The 18,664-nt window shown below is 31.5% G+C and overlaps 3 protein-coding genes, 1 long non-coding RNA gene and 1 other non-coding gene across 10 annotated transcripts; 2 read left to right on the top strand and 3 right to left on the bottom strand.

Annotated features, from left to right (window-relative positions):
• On the bottom strand, positions 3 to 18,630 carry LOC109351779. The gene is made up of 3 exons (XR_002108276.1): positions 18,118 to 18,630; positions 12,810 to 12,813; positions 3 to 19 (listed from the first exon to the last, which is right to left on the bottom strand). It is a non-coding gene; the product is annotated as an uncharacterized LOC109351779 (long non-coding RNA).
• Positions 6,232 to 8,804, top strand: LOC109351776 (autophagy-related protein 8A-like). Its single transcript, XM_019593396.1, has 5 exons — positions 6,232 to 6,430; positions 6,880 to 6,935; positions 7,017 to 7,069; positions 8,142 to 8,260; positions 8,361 to 8,804. Exons 1-5 carry the CDS (start codon positions 6,394 to 6,396, stop codon positions 8,456 to 8,458), a joined length of 363 nt encoding a protein of 120 aa, XP_019448941.1. The 5' UTR covers positions 6,232 to 6,393; the 3' UTR covers positions 8,459 to 8,804.
• On the bottom strand, positions 9,847 to 11,209 carry LOC109351777. 6 transcript variants are annotated; one of them, XM_019593401.1, is made up of 2 exons: positions 11,062 to 11,209; positions 9,847 to 10,375 (listed from the first exon to the last, which is right to left on the bottom strand). In XM_019593401.1, exon 2 carries the CDS (start codon positions 10,346 to 10,348, stop codon positions 10,058 to 10,060), a length of 291 nt encoding a protein of 96 aa, XP_019448946.1. In that variant the 5' UTR covers positions 10,349 to 10,375; positions 11,062 to 11,209; the 3' UTR covers positions 9,847 to 10,057. The 6 variants fall into 6 exon arrangements, with proteins under 6 accessions (XP_019448946.1, XP_019448944.1, XP_019448942.1 ...); XM_019593399.1 differs by having other exon boundaries at positions 9,847 to 10,378; positions 11,040 to 11,195; XM_019593397.1 differs by having other exon boundaries at positions 9,847 to 10,371; positions 11,040 to 11,195.
• Positions 11,644 to 11,717, top strand: TRNAN-GUU. The gene has a single exon. It is a non-coding gene; the product is annotated as a tRNA-Asn (tRNA).
• Positions 13,648 to 15,431, bottom strand: LOC109351773 (membrane metalloprotease ARASP, chloroplastic-like). The gene has a single exon (XM_019593392.1). It carries the CDS (start codon positions 15,369 to 15,371, stop codon positions 13,935 to 13,937), a length of 1,437 nt encoding a protein of 478 aa, XP_019448937.1. The 5' UTR covers positions 15,372 to 15,431; the 3' UTR covers positions 13,648 to 13,934.

Raw genomic sequence — 18,664 nt, 5'->3', positions numbered from 1 at the left:
ACAAACTTTTCTTTTATCACTGTTTTATTAAATTATAGAGTTAAAACTTCTATAGCTTCTTACATATCTACTTTGTTGCACAAAGGCCTAAGGTACCATGAACCGGAACATTGAAAGTTTGGCGAGTCTGGAAACAAGTATTTTTGTCATGCCACATGGCAGTTGTATGTCATTTCCAATGATTTGGCTTCATACATTGTAATGAACCAGTAAGTGCTACTTCATTTCACTTATGATGGAAAAAGAATTAAATTAAAAATGAAATCAAATTAATATATTGAAGAGTGCTAATATTGTACTCTTGCTATGCATACATAAAGATTTTCTTTCTCTTTTTCTATATTTTTGTGACGTATAGAGAATTATCAAAGGAGAAAGTTGGAGTGATAAACAGAGCTCTTGCACCATGGACCTTCTGCATTTTTCTTCCATATCCACTCTTTAATGCTTGAAAGACCACTTTGTTTGTTAATATAATTTTATGGCAATGAAGCTCCTAATAAATATGTTTTTGGTAGGTGTTGGTGTCCTTGCTTCAAAGGTTGTATCTAAATTTGACTATTATATTTTGGTAGTAATAAGTCTGATTGATCTCTTGTTACATGTATACCCCCAACAATCTTACAGCTTATTGGACAAGTTATTCTACCAGAAGAAGAAAAATTCACATGAATTTCAACCTTCTAACCTGGCCCAACTTTTTTTAATGCACTGTTAAATATCCAATAAACTCTAAATCGTGAAATTATACAACACAAAAGTAAAATCTATTTTTTTTTTTTGCAAAGCACCAATTCAGTTGAAGCAGTCATATATTTTTACTGATCTATGATTCATCAATAAAAAATGCAGATCATTATCAATGTAAAAAAGAAAAGCCAAGATCATATATTCTTACTGATCTATGATTCATCAATAAAAAATGCAGATTATTATCAATGTAAAAAAGAAAAGCCAAGAATTCCAAACTATCAATTGGTAGCCAAATCTTTTGATTATTATTTGAATTTATCTGCAATGATGTAAAATTGTAAATGCCTAATTTCTTTGGATTTTATTTCTGAAAGGGAGTCTCTTTTTCCTAAATCGCATGGATATTTATTTCTAATAAAAGGGCACAAATTGTCTGTTATGTAAGTCAACTGACCCCGCTTCATGGGTTATTCATAAGTACGAGTTGAAAATTGCAGACCTAATTATTTGACCATAATATGATCTTGTGGTCCTAATTGAGATGTGGGGTTGATTAGAAAAATTCTTTTTCATTGGTCAAATGGTAAGAAAAGGTTCAAGTAGTGATTAAGCTTTGTCCTCTCTTGAAGATGGTTATGATGATGGCCCAACCACGCAAGTTCTCACGTTCTACTACTAAATGTATTCTTTTAACTCTATGATTAAATAACTAATCTTTTTCATAATGTGTGATCCTCTAGACAATTATCGCTCTTAAAGGTTTCGTGGCACTTTGTCTCTCATAATATATTATTAGTAACATGATCTCATAAATACCATAAGATGTTTGTCCATGGAGTATTATCAAATCAAAATCAGAGGTATAAGAAGATGTTACTGTTATTTTCCAAAAACATAATGAAAAGGGAATGGGTGATAAGATGGCACAAAAAAATGGAAATGGGTAGTATTGCTTTTCATTGATTTTGCTGGGTACAAATTCATTGCCGAAAACATGGGGATACCAGCATTACATAATGCTGCTAGAGACTTGTACCACAATTTGTACTCATAAGCATTGTTTAAGCGTGAAGTTTTTTAAATGAAAAAACTCTAATCATAACACATAATAACGTATCTTTTAGTAAGCTACTTCAGTTCTTCACTGTATGAAGTAAGCAAGCAACTGCAAAACATATAATCTTGAACAATCTATCTTCAAACGTTAAAGATATATTCCTAAAATTTGTCTTCAAGACTAATTTTTGAAAATTGACCTTAAAACCCTTAAGGTCAATTTGATATTTTTATTTATTTTTGAAGTATGAAATTAGGAGACCCATTTTTCTCAGAGGCAAATTTAAGTATACACCCAAACAAAAAAGATATGTTAATATTGTTATCGACTGTGTTCTTGTTTATGAATAGTAAACAGTATAAATGAATTGTTTTTAGAGTGTAATATCGATGTACTGACAGTGTAAAGAATTATGCATAATTAGTGTATTATCCACTTCATTTGGATTACCTTTTTTTTTAAAGTCAAACATAATTAAAAATGAATTGGAGATGATGAAATGACACTGTAAAAATACATTTTTTTATCTTGTTTTTAACTTGTTACGTAAGCAATTAATTAACATCACATGGAACTGTTTTTTAAGTGCTTTCATTTATGTTTGAAGACAGTATTCAAAAAAATTCATGTACACGTACTAATACTATGTATATGTCTCTGTGTAATGAAGGATGGACAATTTCATCCAAGTGAAGAGAGAAACAGAGAGGCAACAAGGATTAAGACTACAAATATTGTACAAAGCTTCCATGTTCTAGTTTTCACCGAACTTTGGTAATTGATAACAAGTATGAGATAAGATAAGTATTCAAGGTATGGGTGATTAAAAATATTCTGACTTAAATAATATGGACAATGCTACTATAGTTTAGTTTTCTTTAAAGTAAAAAGTAATACATTCATCTTTTAAGAAAACAATGTATTTTAGATTAAACCAAAGATAAGTACACTCTTACTTGTTCACCACAAAAGAATAATAAGCATATATGTTGTCATATGTGGTTAGAATACACAATATTCCACATGCTTCATTTGTAGATTATTTCCTGATATATAATTTTTGAAAGAACAGTTTAATGAAAAACGTAGACTCAAAATCAGATACACGCCATAAATCGACAACGGCTGGGAAAAATGCTTCAAAAGAAAAAAAGAAAAGGTTGTCATTCAAGGAAAAGAAAAGGGCTAAAGCTTAAAAGAAAATCAGAAATAAAACGAGAATGATCAAAGATGACAACCTGAACATCTTGGAATCAAAAAGCAGGCCAAGAATGCAAAAACAAGAATCACCTTTAAGCCTTTGATAGGAGGTCTTCAAGGGTGTTATAAGTGGTGGTACGTGATATTGGCACGGCTCAATCAAAAAGTAGGGCGCCAAATATTTTCGAGCATTACTTTCTTATTGAACCACACCAATATCCCGTTAAATGCTCCCCTTACTCCTCATTGTCACAATAATGTTTGCCTTAAACTTCATTTGCAACCATCTTGCTGTAAAGCATCAAAATAAAACATCAATAAAAAACAGCTAAATTAGTCTATTATAAGAAAAGAAAAATTGCACCAAAGCATTACATAAACAAAAAATTAGAAGGGGCCCTTCATGTTTTTAATTTGAAAGATAGATGGTGATAATTTTAATAATGTAACATTCATACATATAAACCTTGATTTAAATAAACAAGAACGGGACTGACAGTGATCTATGAATGGAGAAGAAACATGATATGGGGTCGACAAATTGAGTGGAGTAGTACACAAAACAAGAGATGAAGAGATAAGATAGAATGAAAGTGAGAGAGATTACTCTAAGTTTTAAAGAAGGTAGTACACAACATGAGAGACCACAAAATATGGCTAGTAGTGGTGTAGCATTAAAGAAGTTGCATTAAATTTTCAACCACCTAGCAACTAAGGAAGTTGGAATATTAATTTATAGGAGGTACAGAATCGTGAAAAGTTTCAGAAGAGAGTAGGAGACAAATCTGTAGCTATTAATGGTGGTGCATTTATGGATTATGGTGTAGAGGGAGAGGGATTTTGGTTTTGTTCAATCAGCATTTATGTATCAAACAGTGAAAAAGAACCTTTGCTTTTATGGGGTACTCATAGCCATCATATCATATCCAACCTCTCATGAGGCACTTCGTAGGTTCAGTAATTCCACTATATATGCATTTGATGCATCTGTGTATGGTTTTCTCACATGGTTAGCTTGCCTCCAATTCTTTGCTAGAAATATACCTAATACGAGGGTTAAATTTTGAGCATGTGAACTAGCTGTACCAAAACTAGCTAATATGCTCTCTTTTGTTTAGAGGTTCCTCTAGTTATGTCTTTTATATGGCATGACTATTGGAAGTTGTTTCAAAATATACATTACATATGTAAAAGTGTAAAACAAGGGAATTAGGATACACAACCCTTGTTAGATGACAAATATACATTACATATGGATCACGTTAGTTATTTTGACAGTACTAAAAAGGGCATTGATGCTTATAGAAAGGTAGCTTTTTTTTTATAAGGAATATTGGAAAAAGTTGTAGCATGATTGATTAATTTTAGTAATAATAGCACTAAGGGGAGGTGGTGAGTTGGATTATATTAGGTTTTGTTTAAATATGTCTGAACTTGTTTTAATGTGTTAGTTTGATCTTGACATGTACATGCCATAGTTTTTTTCCTTCCATCATGGCTTGTTTACAAGACATGAAAGCTGCACCTGGCTGAAAAACATATTTAAACCATGGGTAATATTTGCTATTTTATTCCTATATGTCGCTCCATGTTTTATGGTAATCCAATTATCCAATCAATTCCTATTTACATTTTTTCCCAATAAAATATTGAAGTGGAGGAATCCTCTCAACTTCTTCACCAAATCTTCCCATTTGTCATTTTCATTTCTTGAAGGAAACTTTTTTTTAGAATGCCACAATTGATTACATATATTTTTGTTATTATGAAATACAGTATCATTGCAGTGTTATATCTATAATATACATCCATGATATGTTAAATTATTTATTATAATGTATATTATGAGTTGAATACAAATGTCTTTTCACGACCATAATGTATATATCGATTAACATGTTAGTAATTTAAATTAATTAAAGTGTTAAACCTCAAATTCAAATTTATCATCCACATTTAAAGTATATATCAGGTTTGAGAGATTTTCTTATATATATATATATATATATTACATTTAAGAGATTGAAATCACCTCATATTAGTGTTTTTACACCTAAGTTAATATCTTTAGAATTATGAAGGGCGTGATAGGGTGATATATCAAATTAAATAAAGGATGTTGATTCCTCTGAAATAATAGCTTATCAATTATTTGAAATATGAGACATGGGTATAATATTTTCATTAATTATTGGAGTTTAATATTTGTGCATGAAATAATGAGTATTTTCTCTAATTGATTATTATTCCTCAATATGGCTAGTTACTATTGTAGTTGATAAAAAATCAAGACTAAAATCAGGTTCAATATTCAAGTGATAGCATGCGTAAATATGAATAAGATCAGCGATAAAATATGTGGGAAGGAAATTAGCCATATGGAATAGAGTTATGAGTTGTTGAAAATAACATATTGAGATCATATTTAATATTTAGATTAATTCCATTTTAGTCCATCGTATTTTTCGACCTTACCAATTTAGTCATTTAAAAAGAAAAGTCTTAGAATGGTTCCAAAAAATTTCAAATATAGATCAAAATAATCTTTTTAACATATTTTACAACACTTGGTAGGGACTAATTTCACTCCAAAATAACTAATTTGTTCCACATTTATATTTTTTGAAGATCATTTTAGGATTTTTTTTAATGACTAAACTGGTAAGATTAAAAAATGCGAGAGACCAATAAATGAGTGAGAGTTGTACCAGATTCTTCAGAGTTGAAGTCATATTCTCTCTTATAATCATTTGATTTGTTTCAAACTCTCAATTCTAAATAGGATTAATTTGATCATGATATAATTATATCTTAAGGACATTGAGAATATATGTAAAACACTTTAGCAATTTGTTAGTTGGTTAATTAGTTTAGTTATGATAGTTAGTTTTCTATCTTTTATATAAATTGATTCAATGTAATTTTGTTTTATATCTATTTAATATTCAATAAATAATATTTTCTTTTCTTATCTTTCTTGATTCATCAAGAAATATTTTTCATGTCTCCTACATTTTAACAATATATGTCACTGTATTAGGACACAAGATTATCTTTAGCAAAAACGGAATCCTTAAGTATAGGTTTCTAAATCAAATCTAACAAATCAAATCTAACATCCCACACACAAAAAAACCAAGGAAAGATTGCTCTAGTCCCTATAATTTAGAAAATCATATCTATATATTACTAGTTTACAAATTTATATACTTCATCAATAATTAATTTGCATTACAGGATTATTAGTTTCCTCTCTGTCTATATATATTATCATTCTTTTAACTAACTTCTCTCGCTAAGCAATATCTCTCATCTTATCTTCATCTCCTAATTTCACTCCATTTTTTGGAATTGTTTTCTTCTCGATCGATTGCTATCGTTGTAGCAAACCCTAATCTCATAATTAGGGTTCCCCCTGTTTTTTCTGCTGCAGAATTGTTGCTATGGCTAAGAACTCATTCAAGTCGGAACACCCACTTGGTTTGCTTCTCTCTATTATTTTGTCGCTTCTTCCTTTTTTTAATAAAGAAATCCAAAATTTCGTTTATGGGTTGTTGCACTGTATTTTCATTCGCTTAGGATTTTCATGAAGCAACTTAAGGCATTTGAATTTTCATACATGGGCTTTGTAATTTTTTCATTTGGGTTGTGAAATTTTGTATTTTTAACCGATCATGTGTCGATCCTTGAAAAAGGAACTTTCTTTATTGAAATCTTGACTCAATCAAGAGTGTTTTCTTGTGCTAATACACTGTTTTTTCTCTTTTCGTCCAGTGTAAACAGACACATGTTAAAGCAATTGAATGCACTTCCTTTGCTTTTTTTTTTATTTAACTTTTTGTGCTGCTGTGTTATTATATATTTGTATTTGATTTCAATTCATTAGTGTACCATATATCTTCTAATTTATACAAATATTACACTGCCAGAAATGAGACAGGCTGAAGGAGCTCGCATAAGAGAAAAGTATCCAGATAGAATTCCAGTAAGACATGATTTCTACCCTTTGTACATGTCATTATAATCTTATTTTTTGCTTATTAATTTCGTTGGTATTTTGGTGTAGGTAATTGTTGAAAGGGCAGAGAAGACAGATGTTCCTGAAATCGATAAGAAAAAGTTAGTTTATTTATCATTTTTAAGTATTGTTACTTGTTTCTTGATTACTTTCTGCATAAAACTTGTCCTGCTTTACCTGGTTGAAGTTTTGAAAGTCAGATTTTACTTTGAACATACAGTTACTTATCCTGCTTTACCTGGTTATTTTCATTGTGGTTATATTTTCCTTGAGTTTTGGCTGGATTCTGCAACCTATAGAAGTTTGAGTGCTTTCCTTCTATGCAAGTGGCATCAAATTAAAATGTTCCTGAACCACCAAATCTTAATTAGTTTTTAACACAGCTACCAGAAGCATTGAGAGTTGCGTTCAATGCTTAATAATGGTTTTGTTGGATAAGATAAGATGGGAAAATAGTCAAGAATACCAAAAATATTATTATGCATTGTATTGGAGAGAAATAAGGATCATTGCTATGCTGAATTATTATTACATCAGTAGAGCTGGAGACTGTTTATATGAGTTCATTGATGTGAAGCTCACCAATAAGCTTGAATATTGGAAACAGTAAAACTGGGCTAGTTTGCTTTTGATGAAATAGTGACAACATGGTTTTGATTGAGGCTTAAATGTTAGCAGTTGAAGGTTCATAATATTGAAATCTCACGTAACAACTCATAAGAATGATGTATATCAGTATATGCGTATGATGTATTTATACGGATTAGAGCTGTGTACTTATGTTTGCTTATTAAACTTAAGTGCCAAGTCTCTAATGGTTTTTTGGTTTAGTGGTAGTATTCTCATTGTAAAAACGTTGAAGGTTGGATGGCTGCTCTTACCCTCAAATACAATTGGCTGCAAAAAATATCCTTAAAACACTGGGAAAATAAGTAAACTTGCTTGAATGTTGATCTTTGTTTATAAGATGGGCATGTTTGATATGATCTATATTTTCATTTGCCTATATCATCGGTAATTTAGTTGCATTAAATTCCAATTCTGTTTATTTAGAACATCGACAATAATCTGCTTGCTCTGCTGTGTTTTGTGGATACTGATAATCTGTTTGCGTCCCATTTATTTCCTCTCTATCTTTGGTGTACATTATTGTTACCTCTTTGGATGATGTAGGTATCTGGTTCCTGCTGATCTGACAGTTGGACAGTTTGTGTATGTGGTGCGGAAGAGAGCCAAGCTGGGTCCTGAAAAGGCCATCTTCATTTTTGTCAAGAACATTTTACCACCAACTGGTAATTTTGTGTGTAGTATATATATGGCATTGTTGTTATTCATAATGGTTATTCTTGTAGTTAATCTTCTGACCCGAGCTTTAATTTTCTGTTGATGCAGGGGCTATGATGGCTGCAATTTATGAGGAGAATAAGGATGAAGATGGGTTTCTGTACATGACTTACAGTGGCGAGAACACATTTGGGATGATGATATGAAATAATTAATGAGAGGCAACCATTAGAATAGAAACTTCCTGAAGTTAAACCAATGTGAAGACGTAGGGGTAATTGTAAATTCTCTGGTTTGAACTGTTTCTTGTATAGTTTCTTTGGTGATTGATTTGTGTTTCTGTCATTCTAAAAGGCTTTAAGAATCTGTTTGCTCTTCAAATTGCTCTCCTTTTTCTCCTTCATTTTTATTTATAAAAAAAGTCAGTTTGAAAAACGTGTTTAGATTGCTAAGTTGAAAATTGTTTTTAGGAAATAGAAACGTTAGAAAGGGTAGAAAAAGGTCTTATTGTAGAGGTGAATGATCATTATGCAGCTGATTGATTCAGTGATCTATGGTGAATTTGCTAAAAAAGTTTGGCCCCTTATGGTTTATGGTGAATCTTCTAAAAGCCGAAAAATGCCTTTCTCTATTTATTTGGTTTCACGAATCATTGACGAATGTGGCAAAAGCTAAATTAGTGGGCCTGGAATCGTACGAATGTAAGGAAATTTTTGATCAATTTCGTGCATATCCATATGGATTCAGAAAATAAATAAAATCTGCATGGTTCCATCCTTTATTTGTTAATATATACTATATACAGAATCATAGGATGTGTGAAATTATATGGATTTAGATAGGAAGTTAATTAAGGCCTTAGAGAATCATTCGGATTCAGAAAGAAAAATAAAAAATCATTTTTGTCAGTGTGTATCATACTGATGTGTGGGAATTTATTATCAAATTCACATGCAACCATTTCCTCCGGGTGATCCTCTCTCGTCATTGATTCTGTCCTCTCTGTTGAGAGGTTTTACTTCTCATTTCTTTTTCAGTTATAGATTTAATTCAAATTAACATTACTTTAGCTTACTTAATAACTTGAGAATCGCATTTGTTCAACCCATATTTGGTGTATATGGTACATTTCCAACCCAATTGGAAGAAGAAGAAAAAACTAATGATAAATTGGAAAAGAAATGTGAGTTTAACTTATTTATTTCAATTAGATCCACCAACTCACCCCGTTTGCAAATTTGATTCTAGTTTTTCTACAAATCTAGTCAAAACAAATTTTCCTTATCAACATTGAGTCAGGGTCGTGAGGGTACCTACAAAGTTCAGATTTATTTTTATGCCTAATTTAGACCCCTATCAATAAGCACAGTATATTCTCTTCTACCCTTGTCATTCCCGCAAAAACTGAGCGTCTACCACTATAGCATCAAAGATGCCAATATTCAAGTGACAATACTGCAACTTCTTTGCTTTGACCTATGTAGTTTCATAGTGACCGAATATTAGTTTAGGATTATTGATTTAACAATTGCCAACTGCTGGTGGTTGATTACTTGATGCTAATAATAATCAATAATCAGCTGAGGAAGAGTTATATATCAACAGTCCAATATTTTTTATAGCAAAAGTAATAACAAGAAAGGACCAGCTATTTTCAATTGTTCTGCTCCAAATCAGAAAGTAAGGCATAAAAAACTACAAAACAAGCAGAACACTTGTGCAATATATGTTGATGGATGCTATGAAATGAAACTGTCCAAGGAAGTAATAATCATGAATCATGAATCATCTGGAATTTATACTTTTCACTTGGAGGACCTTTTCTGGTATTGATTCTTGACCCATTTAAGACCAGCAAATGTGCCACTCTTCACCTTCTGTGCACCAACAGCAGCAGCAGATTTAGCTTTATCAGCACCAACCAAAGCAACAGATTTGGCCTTATCCATTCCAGCAGATGCTGCAGCCTTTGCACCTGACAGCTTGTTACTGCTACCACTCTTCTTCAGCTTGTCACCTTCATATTCATAGTTGTCATTATCGATCCCACCAGTTCCCCATTGATCAGACCAACTTGGTGCCTTGTTACTCCCCATGAAATTTCAATTCTGTATTGATTCTAACAACTAATCACAGATCAAAAATCATAGCCACTATATAATAAAATTAATTAACTATTAAATGATAATGGAAAGGCCGAAATTAAACCACGATCGCGTGCGTCCAATATTTCAATGCAAGTAGCACGCAGTCAGAACACAAAGTCCACACTCTTTGGTGTAGATTCTGAAACTTAATCAATATGACTATTCAAAGCAGAAAATATAATAATATTAAAAAATCAAGTGGCAATAAAAAGTTTTCATAAATCGGCACTTAAGGCGAAGATAAAAACCTAGCAAAACCAATTATTTATTGAGAATGATGCATTGAAATATATAAAAAATTGTATACTTGCTTTTGCTTTTCGTTATATGTTATTATATTACGCTTAATACCTAATTTTAAGAAAACCCATGAAAAAAATAGAGGTTTGAAACATGAGATTTGACAAGATTGATTGGAATTTGAAAATCTTTCCTTTTACATGAGATTCCATGATGAATTATTTCATAAACAGAAATCAATTAAAATTCCACAGAGGTAGTTAATTAAAGAAACGGGTGTGAATTGTAGATCGAAATGAGAATGGGCAACAGAGTTAAATGGAATGAATTACAGAGAATTGTTGAAGAGTGGTGAAAACATTTTGATGTATATAAGGAAGGAGAGAAAAGAAAAGAGTACCTTAGATGAGGAGAACGGTGGAGATCGGGGTTTGAAGGAAGAAGAATGGCGGTGGGATCGAACCTTTGAAGCGTTGGGATTGGATGGAGATGGAGTGAAGAAGAGAGTAGATGCTTTACTTTATACAAGCGCTTTACTGTGATTCTTGTTTTTTCCTTCTTTCTTTCTCCTCTTCAGCCCACTTTCTTGCCATTTCTATATCTTATTTTTTACTTTTATTTTTTTTCCATTTTCCCATTATATTTATTTCCCATTTCCATTATATACTTATTAAGAATAGTGATATATTTTCTTGGAGAATGAATATATATATTATTCATGTCATTCATATTTAATTATTATTAAATTTTTAAAAAAGTAAAATAAATTTCATATCTAATAGTATATTAATTGGATATAAATTTTTAAATGATATTATATAGATATTATTACACTCATTTTTTTTGGACCAAATCAATCTGAAAATTAGCATATATTGTGAGATGCCATGTGTTGGAAGTATTAAAATAATAGTTTATTTGTTTACTTGGTATGCATTTTAGTGTGCTATTGTTTGAGTCAAATAAATTTTATTTATATTTTACAAAGCAATGGCATAGCATCTGCTGGAATAGCTCAGTTGGTTAGAGCGTGTGGCTGTTAACCACAAGGTCGGAGGTTCAACCCCTCCTTCTAGCGTTTCAATTTTATTGGCTTTAATTTATGTATGTCCCACCCTTCCGCGTTGAAACTTGAGCATGATTATGGATAACGTTAGAGACAGGAGAAATCAAAATATATTTTAATAAAAAAATTAAATAAGAAAAATCATTATACTACTGATAATTTCCATGATTATGGATTTAGGCATATACTTTTTCCAAATGTTTGAGATAGGAGAAATCAAAATATGTTTAATAAAAATTAAATAAGTAAGTTTTTAGAAGTTAGATTGATATTTGCATTCAAAGATCATTTCCTTATTTAGAATTAAGTTATTTCTATTTTATTTTAATTTATCTATAATATATTTTAACTTCATACTTATTATCCGGGTTTATTATCTTGTTGATTCTAACAGCTTCAACTTATACAATAAATTATTTGAATTAACTCATATTTGAATTTGATCAATTTTTATCATCCTAGTTTACATGATATTTTATCCTTCATAGCCTAACATGTCACTACCCTCTATTGGGGAGTCATAATTCAGAACTTCAAATAGTTGCCACCTTTATGACGTTGCCCTATCCTTATTATTTACTCATTTTTTTCTCAATATCACAATTTTTTATTACATGCAATAATTATCTACATGCTCTAATACAATAATTTACTTTCTTCCTTTATTTTTATATATGTGATAATCTTCATATCTACGATCATTTCAGTAGCACATTTTCTCCTATTGACGAACTATATTAATAATGATTTCTTTTCTCATCGATAATCATTCTAATGGTGATTATATCACTGTGTTTTATTCTCATCAACATTCATTGTCGTTGTCACTTTTCTCCCATTGACAAGTTATCTTAGTAATTAATGATTTTTCCTATCAATGATTATTTTGATTGTAATTATACATGTGATTTCATTTCTACAAACAACCGGTTTGATTGTGTCTTTTATCATAATGATATGTGTATTGACTTCTTATCACACCTACAATCATTCTATATTGATTATATATGTAAATTTACAATATAGAACACATTTCAATGATTTTGCTCCTAAACCTATATAATTATTTTGTTATTTTCATTTTTAAATGTATTAGTTTTTAACAAACCTAAAGCTTACAAAACTTTGAGGAGCTCGTTAAAGGACATTTGAGTTGATAGAACATTATTTATTTACGACTAAGTTATTTTCATTTATTTGAATTTATCTATCAAATTTGTGTTTATCTTTATAGTTATTATACCTTGAGTTTCTTATCTTATCATTTAAAACATTTTTTGTCAATGACATCCTTATATTCATGAAAATCCAAATTCTACACATTCTTATATGCCATGCTCAAAACAACAAGAATTTTGTCCATTAATGGAGAATTTGATGTATGTTTTTCTCATTGTTTTTAATAGTAAAAATGTAATTTCATTGTAATTAAAGGAATAAATGTGTCAATGAAAGTTGCATTTCCTTTTACTTTTTTGAAGCATATCCCTAATGGAGTCCAAATATTCACGAATCAATGCTTCTCACTTTGCTCCATCTCTATCCATCCATTAAGTATGTATATAGTAGTTATATTTATACAGTTCTAAAAATACAACTGAAAAACTTGAACCTCAAACTCATACACCACACCTTGTTCTTTCTGGGAGTGGGGGAATGCTTAGTACTATGGTTGATTTGATGACCTGAGCAACAAACTCTATCTCTAATTTCAAACCTAATATTTTCAACTACCACTGAATTCTTCTCTAGCCCTCAATATTCAATGTGGCTTAATGTAATAACTACTTCTTTGCTTGGTAGTGGAAAATGTATTTTAGGATTCATGGTATGGTGAATGAGGGCAAAACTGAAAAGGGAAACATTCCTCAGAGGTTAATAAATAATAACCAAGTCAAATGATATCTGCAGAAGCAGAGAATTCATACTAAAGGGATAACTATGAATTCCATAAAGTGCAGGGAGAGAAGAAATTAAAATTCATGAACAAAAGTAGTATTTATATCTTCTAAGTTTATATTCCAGAATCACAAATACAGTCCCTATGATTAGATATGCCCCTCAAGAAATATCCTTGGAGGAAGAAACTCACCTCAATACTTTACAATGATCTGTCTCCTCTAAAGATACATCACTGATTAAAGGGCTAGGATACTGGTCCAACAGTATATTCCGATCAAGATCTTGAAATATTTTTGAAGTTCACTATCAACCAGAATTCACAAGTAATTACAATATCTCTTTGATAAAATCAAGGTTTAAGGTGTCGCGGACAATAAGGAATAACCCCAGAAGTAGAACAAGCATAATTCCCGATGACATGATCTGTTGCTCCACTTCAAGAGGCAGCTTTCTCCCACCTCTGGCAGCCTCAATGAGGATCAGTGCCAATGTGCCCCCATCTAATGCAGGTAAAGGAAGAAGGTTTATAACTGCAAGGTTAATATTGAGTATGGCGGCAAATTGGTAGAGACCATCCGTGTTTGATCGTGCAACTTCCGCACCAACAGCAATAATAGCTACAGGGCCAGAAACCTTACTAGCTGTCTGAGAGAAGTTTAGAAAGGCCTGTTTTAAGCCATCTAAAACATTAGATGACAGACCCCAAAATTCTTTTCCGGTAAAGTTTATAGCTTCCACAATATTCTTTGGCCTAACCTTACCTAACTTCAAATTTGGTGATAGCTGAACTCCAATTTTACCAGTTCCATCATAACTCTCATCAGGGGTGACTCCTATTTCAAAGTTCTGCTCCCCCCTCTTAACCTTAAGCAAAACATATCTCTTAGGGTTCTTCTTAATAACATCGACGACTTCCGAAACAGCATTGGGACCTGGTTTTGGAAACTCATTCCCATTGACCTCAAGGATCACATCACCAGGAAGCAAACCATCTCTTGAAGCAGCTGAAAAAGGCTTAACTTCAGGAACAATCACACCAGGAAAAACCTCTTGCACAGGCAAACCAACAGCAATGACTTGAACAAAGACAATTACAATTGCAAAAATGATATTAGCTATAACACCAGCTGAAACCACAATGACTCTATCTAATATTGGTCTGTTCTTAAGTAAGTTTTTATCATCAACAGGAATATCACTATCTGGATCGTTATCAGGAAAGCCAACAAATCCACCAAGAGGAAAAGCTCTAATGGAATATTCTACATTGTTTGCATTGAACTTAGCTAAAATTGGACCAAACCCAACTGCAAATTTACTCACATGGATTCCTTGGAGATAAGCAGCAAGGAAATGACCACTCTCATGAACAACAATGATTGCTGTTAAAACTGCAACAGCTTCAACCACAGACTGAGCACCCTCAAAGTTCCCATAATCAAATCCACCAATAGCCCATGTCCTAAAATCAAATCTTTTTGCATGTTTGCATCTACTATTATTGTTGCCATGTAAAAACTGTTTCTTGGTGGTGAAGTTCAAGTTTGGGGAAGCAAACGAAGGAGAAAAAAGTGATTTTGAGAAATGGGTTTTGAGCTTGAAGGAAGGTGCTGAAATGGGTGACTTTGAATTTGTCAATTTGATGATGGAACTAGAATGTGAAGGTGGAGAGGGAGAAAGGTATATGACCATGGCTTTTGGAGTGGTAATAAAGCTTGGTGCTGTTTTGAGAAGGGTGGACAACATGGGATTTGGATAACTCATTCATGGTGTTTTTTTGTTTCCCCCTTTTTATTATTGCGTTGGACCTGTGGTGGAGAAGTAAGGACATGTCTTCCTTTTATTTTCCACAAGTTGTTCTGCCTGTCGTGTCTGGATTCTCTTGATCAAATCTTTCATTCCACATTGATCAAATGATAAAACCAAGCCCACAGCAGCCACTTTTCAACCGGTTCAATCCAATGGGCCAGAGGTGACCGGTTCAGACCCACCAAAACATAATTGTATAAAAATGGGCCAATTTTGAGTTTCTATCTCACTCCATGGTTAGTATGAAAATGAGTTTATGTGTATTCATGACAGGGAATCAAGTTATTTTCTGCAGCATTGGGAGAACCAGATTGGACCAGACGATCTGATCGTTGACCGAATTTGAAATTGATTTTGCTTCATAGTCTTAATCGAATGAGAGTTGGACTAAAATTTTGCTCTGATTGTGTTAAACATAATTAAATCATAATATAGGGGAAGTAAAACCACACAGTTTCAATATAATTATTATACATAATTATTAATTATAAAAATTTACACTTATATATAATTATATATTTATAGACAAAAATTATTAATTATATATGAAATTATCTAATCCAACTAGATGGATTAACTATTTAAACCGATTAAACCTACTATGAGATCTCTTCTAATTTGGTGTGAACTCGAAACATTCATTTTTTTGTTCTACTTATATATATAATGAATTATCTCATGCTTGATTCCTGTGGGTATGGTGGAAATTAGCTTCCAAACGTATTTTGGGTGTAATTCATATTATCTTTCCATAAAACAATTCATTTTTTTCCCTCTCCAGCTGGAGGGAGGGTATTGAATACATTCCATATTTGATCTCTACTTTTGATGTTTTCATTATGTTTATATTATGCATACATTGCTTTGTTGTTATCTATTTACACATGCCATATCAGGTATGATGCACATCTTTAATTGCAGGATTAAACAATATCACAACTTGGATGAATCAGTTTTGGTTGAAGCAGCTTGGATTGTGATTAGCTTGGATTGGATGAAGCAACTTGGGTTGTTCACACACACACTAACAAATTCAACAAGGATAGTATTCATCAGATTCTCACATCTTGGTGCATCAGTGTGCAATAGTTTTGTGTACATCAGACTCGCACACCTTGGTGCATCTATACATCAGTTTTTGTTCTGTTTTGATTAATTGGTTTTGATTGGTTTTAGTAGTAGAGCCTCTATTGGTCTTGTCTTCTTTTTAGCACATGTTAAATATGCTGATTAGTTAAGAGTTTGTTAGTTAGTTGGATTGCTTGTTTTACTAGCAATCTCAAGCTATATTTCATAAAGCCATTTCTTGTAAAATGAACAATAAATATATAATCATCCATCAATATTCTTCTTTCCTATTCTTCTATACACAACAAGATGAATTATATTATATATTGTTATTGTATCATATATCATTAACCTTTAATCATCGTTAATTCTTTAAAAAAAATTAATTCAAATGAATGGTGGAAAATGTAGCGACTGTATATAAATCTTTACATTGACAGTGCATAAATATTACTTCATATTTAAATAATATATTTTCAATAATCAATTTCTCAAAAACAAAGAAAAGTCATTTTACTTAGTGTGACCATAATTTACTTAGAGTATCTTATAATTAACATGTCTCTTATCGACTAAATGGCTTTTAATTTGAATGGGAGAGCAAAATGAAGATGACAACGATCATATATTATATATCCAAATCCAAACGTTTGGTGGCGCGCTTGATTTTGATTATGTAAGGAGATGATAAAGTTTAGAGGAGAGAAGGATTATAATCATATCCTCAACTTTTAGTACCACATACCTAAGCGTAGTTGTGCTCCGACCCCTGACCCACGGAAAAGAAAAGGAAAATTCTACTGTGAAAATGAACAATAATCAATATGAGAACCCCACCAAACAATTCTCTACCACTGCATGTAACAACTAACAAGTATGATGAATCTATGATGCTACTCTCGCGTCATTGATTGGAAAATAAGATTGATCATGGTTATACATAAAATAAAATATTTACATACTAGCACGTTTAAGTTAGTTGTAATGATTAAATAATACAGAAACTTTTTATGTAATAATGAATAATTCATCAATAATGAGAAAAAATCTTTAGTTGATAATGTATTCATTAAATCATTTATTTTTATATACTTGATCGAATACCTTTTCCTCTAATTTTCAAGAGTAACTCTTACTAAATGCTATATGAAGATAAATAAAAAAAAACACAAATGTCAATGTATTTTATTTTTTCATTAATTTTTAGAATACTTACTTTACTAATACTTAGAAAATCTTGATTTTTTTTTATCGGCAATTGTTAATATGCTAATTGTTAGTATATATTAGTATTTTTGTTGTGGGTGAGACTCCACCTTCAACCTCCTACACCCTACCATATAAACACCTTATATTTAATTATGATCACTCTCTTCAACAACAGACCACCTTATATTTAATTTCATTTTTTGTTTGGGTATAAGCAATCTAGAAGTCCTACACTAAAATTTTGTTTTTTCTCTCTCTAACTCAAACAGAAAACTCAATACAGCTGTAATTCTAAGAATGATTCATCGTTACACTCTCTCTTCCACAATTCCATCCCTAATTCTTAGGGTTTCATCCATTCAACAAAAAAAAAATAGAAAGCTTTCCTTTCCACCTTCAATTTTCAATTTCTCCATTCTCCAACCAAAAGAACTCTAATGGCCTTGTTGAAAGCTCTCTCTTGTCATGTGTTCAAAATCAAACCAACCATTGAGTGGTGTGTTGAAGCGGGTTGAGGGGAAAGCTCTCTCTTGTTATTGATGGGAATGAATTATTTGTTCACCCCAAAAACTTATGAGACTTATTAGAAATAAAAAAATAAACTCATAGAACCCCAAAACCAAAAAATTAAAATAATCAATCTAGATTATAGAGTAGTTTTGCCAGTAAAAAGTTGAGTTGATCATTGTTAAATTTAATTTAGGACCACATTTACCTTTTCTAGTCATCTCCCAAACCCCATCCTCTATGTATCCCTAACTATTCTTCTTTTTTCCCATTGACCTACTTAATATAAATAAATCTTTAAAGATGAAGACATAGTTGGAGAATCCTCATAATTCACAAGGCCAGACCCTGCCGCTATCAATGTATATGAGGACAGTGCTGATGAACTAGAAATAAATGCAAACACAGCATAAGGGAATGGGTAACAGGTCCCACTTGAGTTTGCACCTTCAAGATTTTAGCTA

The sequence above is a fragment of the Lupinus angustifolius genome, chromosome LG07 (genome assembly GCF_001865875.1).
Source record: "Lupinus angustifolius cultivar Tanjil chromosome LG07, LupAngTanjil_v1.0, whole genome shotgun sequence".
Classification (NCBI taxonomy): domain Eukaryota; kingdom Viridiplantae; phylum Streptophyta; class Magnoliopsida; order Fabales; family Fabaceae; genus Lupinus; species Lupinus angustifolius.
This window is presented reverse-complemented; position numbering and strand designations above follow the sequence as displayed.

Excerpts from the sequence above, each read along its gene's own strand:
- LOC109351773 (XM_019593392.1), bottom strand. The coding sequence starts at position 15,371 with ATGAGTTATCCAAATCCCATGTTGTCCACCCTTCTCAAAACAGCACCA.
- LOC109351777 (XM_019593401.1), bottom strand. The coding sequence starts at position 10,348 with ATGGGGAGTAACAAGGCACCAAGTTGGTCTGATCAATGGGGAACTGGT.
- LOC109351776 (XM_019593396.1), top strand. The coding sequence starts at position 6,394 with ATGGCTAAGAACTCATTCAAGTCGGAACACCCACTTG. Across the intron at positions 6,431-6,879 it reads CAAGTCGGAACACCCACTTG|AAATGAGACAGGCTGAAGGA; the intron begins GTTTGCTTCTCT and ends TTACACTGCCAG. Across the intron at positions 7,070-8,141 it reads CCTGAAATCGATAAGAAAAA|GTATCTGGTTCCTGCTGATC; the intron begins GTTAGTTTATTT and ends TGGATGATGTAG.